The sequence below is a fragment of the Papilio polytes genome, unplaced genomic scaffold, assembly GCF_000836215.1.
Source record: "Papilio polytes unplaced genomic scaffold, Ppol_1.0 DF823923.1, whole genome shotgun sequence".
Classification (NCBI taxonomy): Eukaryota; Metazoa; Arthropoda; class Insecta; order Lepidoptera; family Papilionidae; genus Papilio; species Papilio polytes.
This window is the reverse complement of record NW_013525281.1, coordinates 5,650,050-5,656,837: the sequence shown is the minus strand read 5'-3', so window position 1 is coordinate 5,656,837 and position 6,788 is coordinate 5,650,050. Positions and strand designations below refer to the sequence as shown.

Genomic DNA, 6,788 nt, shown 5'->3' with positions numbered 1-6,788 from the left:
TAACAGAATAGACCATAAGAAATTATTTAAATTGCTTTTGAACTAGCTAACAATTTCCCAGGTTTTTGTTTAGTTTTTTACTTACCAAAGCGCTGTTGTTATTCTCTTGTTTGTTGAAATAAAAAAAACTGTCGTCTTTGCACCGCGATGTTCAACTATTAACCGTGTGCTTCCAGTACTGAGATCTGTGAAAACATTCTAAAGTATACATCGATTAAGTTTTTTGATACGGTGGGCATGACACAAACTAGATAGCTCACTAGCGCCCTTCTGTAATACGGCAGCTGTTTTTTTTTTCTTGTTTTACAGTAACGGAAGTATATTGCCCAGATATCCTTGTTCGATTATACCTTTTTTTAAAGCGAAACTAAGCAAATTGACAATTTGTAACGCGAGTATTTCGCTAATGGACGTCTACGGTTACACTATCAATTTTAACTTAAAATTATTTATGTTAGCCCGAACAGTAATTGCTGATAATGTGATAAGGTACAGTCGCGGAAATGTGCGGTGTTCGTTTTAGGATTGCCTTGTTCATTGCAACGAGACAAACTCCGCCTCTTCCCAGAAATAACTAATTAGATAGCATCTAATATATAAATTAATAATAGTTAATAATTATCTATATAACATCATTGATTATCTTAATAATAAATAATTTATTAATGATTAATAATTATGTTATAGTTAAATGAAATTATCCCTTCGTTTAACGAACTTTTTCTTTCCTCCTTCTTTTGGGAAGTCGGTCAAAAATGAAATTAACCGTGTATCGCAAACCGACTTTTTTCGTACAGACACATTTATAAGCTGCGTTGTATTGAGTATTGTACCGCGTCTTGTTCCATGTTCAAACGATTGTGGCTTTAAGGTAGAAAGAGATGGATGGAATGCGTGAAAGATGACATGATCAAAAAGGGAGTGATGACTGAGATGAGTTATTTAGAGGACAAAAACCTGCTGCGCCGACCCGACGGGAGTAGAATAACCAGGAAGATGATGATCGCAAGTTTCCCTAACTGTACATTCACACCTACATGTGTATTGTAACTTGCAGTACAAAAGTTTACCATGAATTTAAAGATAACGCATTCGGGGTTTTGATTTTTTGAGGAAATTTAAACAAAGGTGTGTAAACAACGCTCACGAAGTCGCGGGCAAAATCTACTAAAAAATAATCTTACTTATCATATTAATATTATAAATGTGAAAGTTTAGATGGATCGATGGATATTAGAGTTTCTAGCCTAAACGGCTGAACGGATTCAAATGCAATTTGGCATAGCATAGTCTGGAAGAACACATAGGCTACACGCATTTGTTTTTTTATTCCACGTGGACGAAATCGCGGGCGAAAGCTAGTTTGTAATATTTGTATTAAATGTCTTCTTCAGTGTACGTTTTTGTTAAGACAATGTTATCAGTTGTTGTTATTACTTCAATAACATAAAGATTTTATTTACAGTGTTATGTAAATTGTTTATATAATATTGTTATCTAAGAGTATATACTAATTACTTTATGACGTTAATTATAGCTGGCTCCATACAATGTGACAGATTGGTAGAGAAAATGTTTTGATTTTTTGTTTAATTATTTTTTTCTTCAAAATTTACTCTTCAATGAATGGAAACTGTGCAATTTGTATAATTAATTAAAAATTGCAAACTTGAAAACATTGGTAACAGTAATCAATAAATTATGCAGAACGGTTAAGTATTGACAAATCTGATTTTCGACTAAATTTTTTTTTTTAAACTTTGTTACACTGTTATACTTGTTACTTTATTCTTTATACCAAGTAATAGGTTATTTAGAATTAAGTACTACAAGAATATTTCTTAAGAAATATTAAAATGATTGAGTTAGCTGATTCACCTTTCATTTGTCTTATCTAATAACGCTACCATGTTTATTATTTACATTTGTGGCGCTAGGCGTCGCTGCGGGCGCCGCGACAGTAGCGCGCTTTACATGTCGTGGACGCACGTACGTCGTGCCGAATAAACTTTCTAATTTGTTTATTTTGTTTATAATTGTGTGCTGAATATTAATTGCGGTGTGGAATACAGAAAAAATCTATATTTACACATCTAGTTTCTAATAAACAGGTAATTGCATTTCTTAAAATTAACCTAAATTGCGTTTCAAGGTTATGATGCTTGTTTATTTTGTTTATAACGCCGATTGAAACTGACAATTCAAACCTTCTCTAACTTAGTTCATAATAGCATATTCTATGTTTATATTCTTCAGAAGTTTTGATTATTATTTTCTTATAAGAATTATGTACTCCCTATAAATGTAAAATAGACTATAAATAAAATGAATTAGAGACAACTTTGTACGTTTTTACGCATAATAAAGTAGGAAATAGAAATAGAATAACTATTTTAGGCAACCCAAAATAAAACCGGCACCTTACCTTATCTCTTATTTAAATTCGGACTTTATTGCTTTATGTTAAAGTTTAAATTGACTTAACTTACAGAATGCATCAAATCACACCATTTGGTTTGGTTTGGAGTGTCGAAAAGCAAACCAAGTTACGTTCGTCCAGAAAATATGTCGCTTTTTATTTCTAACTATTTGTAAATATATTTTTAACAATTTTAACTATTAATATTGCTTTTAATATACGACACTAAGATAAAGGTTTATCCACATAACATATTTCCAAGACAAGTTAATAGGTCATTAACCTAATGTAAGTGATACACGACAGTTCATTCCAAGTTACAATCTTAAGTTAATAAACAATGTTTATTACTTTCTACAATAGACGTTCTATATAATTATATCAGCCACATTCATTTACATTATGACATGTAATTAAATTGGTTTAGCGCGAGTATCAATTAGTTTAACCGGCTAGTTTATTTTTATTTTCCTTAAGGACGATGTTTCATTAATATAATGTTTCCTTTCAAAAAAATAACCTGTGTCCACGGAAAATCTAAACATGAAAATAATCGCTTGAGTAAGTAAATAATAAAAAGTATTCGAACCTCTATTTATTTATTTATATAAGTAGCAAAATAGCTAATTTAATTACATAGGAAAACCTATCATCATCCTATTGTAATTGTCGTCTATTATCAGCGCTACAAGGGTATGAAATTTCTACGGAGCCCCCTTTTTTACCAGCTATTAGAGAAGAGGACCCCCCTTACGTTTAACAGACTTATATTAAAAAGCAGTTATTTTTTTCAAGGTCGTAAGTGATCATGGGTAAAGTAGCGACATCAGAAGCATTACGTTTCATGACGGACTGCCTGAAGGCGGTGGGCGCGGCGAGCAGGCCGGCGCAGCAGCAGGCCGAGTTGTTACTGCAGGCTGATCGACTTGGACATCCCAGCCATGGACTCAACAGACTTGGTAACTAAAGGGTAGACGAACAAAGTTTTTTGTCAAATATATTCAAAAACGTTATATTTGACAAAAATTAGATCGTTTGAATACTTTAAATTATCTGATATCACAAATTTGATTAATCTATCGCACAACTGTTGTGCGATTGTCGATTGTTTCGCGGCCACTTGAACTGTAGTTGCACAACTAAAAATCGAGTAGTGTGCCCACCTTCATCATAGGAATCGCTCACAGGAATCAAAGCGAGACTAAACAGTTGTGCGGTAGTTTAAAAGTGCGAGTACTCTGAATGTTAAGAAAAGTACACCCATCAGTATACCTTTTTCATCTTTACGGTTTTCGCTTCCAGAATATTACATAAACGATATCAAAACCGGGGCATGTTCTCCTAACAACGAGCCACGCGTGCTGAAAGAGAGCGCATCCACGGCATGGGTGGATGCCAACAACGTGCTAGGAGCGACCGCGGGACACTTCGCTATGGACCTCGCTATCAGCAAGGCGAGGGACACCGGCGTAGGCTGGGTTAGTGTGAAAGGTGAACTCTAAAATCGATATTTATTCCTTTAAATTTCGATCTCCTCTGAACATAGAGAACCAAATGGTTTTAATTGTTAACTTATTGTCTTATTGGATTATTCCCAACTGGTGATGGGACTCGAGTGATTTTTTTTCACTCGAGTCACTCGGTACTCGTAACTTTCTCACTCGAATGCCACTCGAGTGAAGATAAGGACTCGAGGGATGTTTATAGACGCGAGTTATTCGGAATATAAAAATCGATTAACCAAAATTTTAAAACCAATAAAACAATGTTAATTTAACATAAAGAAATCATTTTCGCATTAATGTAAAAGTTACTCAAAAAATCTGTACAAAATGTGTAAAAAAAGTATGTTCCTTTAAACTAAACCTGTCTACATTATCAAGAAACCTCTTAAATCAACTATTAGTTGAAATTTTATAGTGTATATTACTCATAAGTTCTAATCCATTTTAATTAATTCTAACAAGTAATTTTCATGAGATCCAAATATGAACAGTTTTATTATGTTCTTACGGAATTTTGATAATAAACCTGCTTTAAAATTAACTTAAATAAAGCTTAAATAAACTCAACAAAAGAACAGAAATAGTGTGTTTTTAAAAAGATAACAAATTTAACTGAAAATGGTGTAAGAATTTCTTACTCCGCTTAGTATAAACCAACAAAGTGGTTACGAGTCACTCGTAATTCGAGTCAACTCGAGTCACTCGCAACTCGAGTTGTCAAAAATTTCACTCGAGTCCGAGTAAGATAAAAATGACTCGGAGTCACTCGAGTAAAATGCAACTCGAGTCCCATCACTATTCCCAACCGTCACTCCGCACTGTCCCCACATTGGGCCATATATAAATAAAAAGTTTCATCCGTCGAACCATTTAGTCCCACTATCATAAGGTGACAGGTGGTACCGTTAAGAAATAAAATAAGTTCCAACCGTCCCTTCGTCGCAAAAGGTAGGACGGATGAAACTTTATTTTCTCATCTGTCCCCGCTCTGTCCCGAAGTGAGGAAGTACAGGGTGACGGTTGGGAATAATTCGTCTTATTGTATTATTGTTAATTGTAGAAATGCTTTAAATGTTTGCATGAATGATTGAATTGGTATGCATTGTTTCAATCTTGGCATGACCTTTGTATAAGTAAATATCTAATAGGAAATGTTTATATTGAATAGAGTAATAATTTATTATTTCTTAAGGTTATAAAAAATATTGCATACGTATTGCATTTTATGACTAAACTCAAAGTGTTTATTTTACAGTTTTTCGAATATATTTTTTAGGATCTAATCACTTCGGTATAGCTGGCTGGTGGGCGCAGAAAGCAGCTGATAAAGGTCTGATAGGAATGGCATTTACTAATACTTCGCCGTTACTTGCACCAACGAGGAGCAAACAGGTAAATTTTACAAGCATTATGTTAATTTTAATGCATACCTAACACTTTGTTGGTTGCTAGCGGATTTTATTTATCATCCACTTAATAAATTCTGTTCGTAAAGGCCGCTACACACGATCAGTTTCAGATAATTCAAACCTGTGTAAGCAAAACTGTTCTCAGTTTACAGTTTTATTAGATTTATCTGGACGATCAGATCGTTCAGATAAAACTGTCAGATGTAACTGTTTGTAACCGGCTTTAGTTCAAGTATAACTTTGTGACATTTAATCGAGCGAAGTGTCCCTATTTGTGTTTTAGAATAGAATTGGGTGCATCATACTCTGTGTGTAAATAATTCAATCACATTTGACTATAAATAGTTTATATAATGTGTTACACGTACAAATTAAATTATAAAATATTCATTGTAATAAAATTGCATTTGCATTGTAGTAATCCTGCCTTATTAGTACTATATTTTTCGCAATGAGAGGTGGAGTTTTATATTCCTGGTCAGGGTTTAACATTTTTTTTATGTGTACAGTCGGCGCTGGGTACAAATCCTATAGCAGTGGTGGCTCCAGCAGAAAACGGTGAAAGCTTTTATTTAGATATGGCGACCTCAGCTGTTGCTGTGGGGAAGGTAAGTTTTCTTTACTTAAATAACTAGCTTTCGCCCGCGACTTCGTCCGCGTGAAATTAAAAAATAATAAAAAAGTATTACTTGCTGATGCTTGTGTTACTTGCTGATAACGTAGCTTTTTAATGGTGAAAGAATTTTTGATATCGGGCCAGTAGTTTACGAGTTATTCCAATACATACAAAAATACAAATCTTTCCTCTTTATAATATTAGTATAATTACTTATTCCCTACTAATATTACAAATGCAAAAGTCATGATGGATGGATGATCGCTTGTTGGACTTTGTAGCCTAAACTTCTAAACAGTTCTCCATTATATTTGGCACAAATGAAGGGCTTTTCTCGAATAACACATAAGGTATTTACTAAGTTTTTCTTAATTCCACATGGATGGAGTCGCGAGCAAAATCTAGTTTTTCATTATTCTTAGATGAGGGTGTTTTATAATCTGATTGACGGAAATAATGTTTTTACAGATCGAAATGCAACTACGCAAAGGCGAGTCGATACCGGCTGGGTGGGCGCAGGGACCTGACGGCAAGGAGACTAATGACGCTGCTTTGGTGAGTAGACTTGGAATGGCTGAAATTGTATAAAATAGGTTCTAATCCGTCTTATAGTTGACTAGCTGTTGCCGTACGGCTTCATCCGCATGACATAAAAACTGTATTGTAACATACTTCTTACTAATATTATAAATGTGAAAGTTTAGATGGATGGATGTTAGGATTTGTAGCCTAAACGGCAGAACTGATTTCGATGAAATTTGGCATAGACGTAGAGGTATTTTTTTTTGATTCGACGCGGACGGAGTCGCGGGAGAAAGCTAGTTATAAATAAACTTAAT

The 6,788-nt window shown here is 34.0% G+C and overlaps 2 protein-coding genes across 3 annotated transcripts in view; one reads left to right on the top strand and one right to left on the bottom strand.

The window, feature by feature from the left end:
- LOC106102545 ((2R)-3-sulfolactate dehydrogenase (NADP(+))-like) overlaps positions 1 to 172 on the bottom strand; it is a 4,217-nt gene extending 4,045 nt beyond the window's left edge. The window contains exon 1 of the mRNA XM_013282061.1: positions 86 to 172. The gene's annotated coding sequence lies outside the window, so the exon portion shown is untranslated. The remainder of the gene's footprint in view (positions 1 to 85) is intronic.
- Positions 1 to 6,788, top strand: part of LOC106102544 (uncharacterized oxidoreductase YjmC-like) — an 18,986-nt gene that overhangs the window by 9,937 nt on the left and 2,261 nt on the right. The window contains exons 1-6 of one of the 2 annotated variants that reach the window (XM_013282059.1): positions 1,953 to 2,111; positions 3,215 to 3,378; positions 3,722 to 3,910; positions 5,201 to 5,316; positions 5,843 to 5,941; positions 6,418 to 6,504. In XM_013282059.1, the coding sequence (XP_013137513.1) occupies positions 3,228 to 3,378; positions 3,722 to 3,910; positions 5,201 to 5,316; positions 5,843 to 5,941; positions 6,418 to 6,504 (642 nt within the window). In that variant the 5' untranslated portion in view covers positions 1,953 to 2,111; positions 3,215 to 3,227. Of the gene's footprint in view, positions 1 to 1,952; positions 2,112 to 3,214; positions 3,379 to 3,721; positions 3,911 to 5,200; positions 5,317 to 5,842; positions 5,942 to 6,417; positions 6,505 to 6,788 lie in introns of those variants that run through there. The other variant, XM_013282060.1, reaches the window with a different exon arrangement.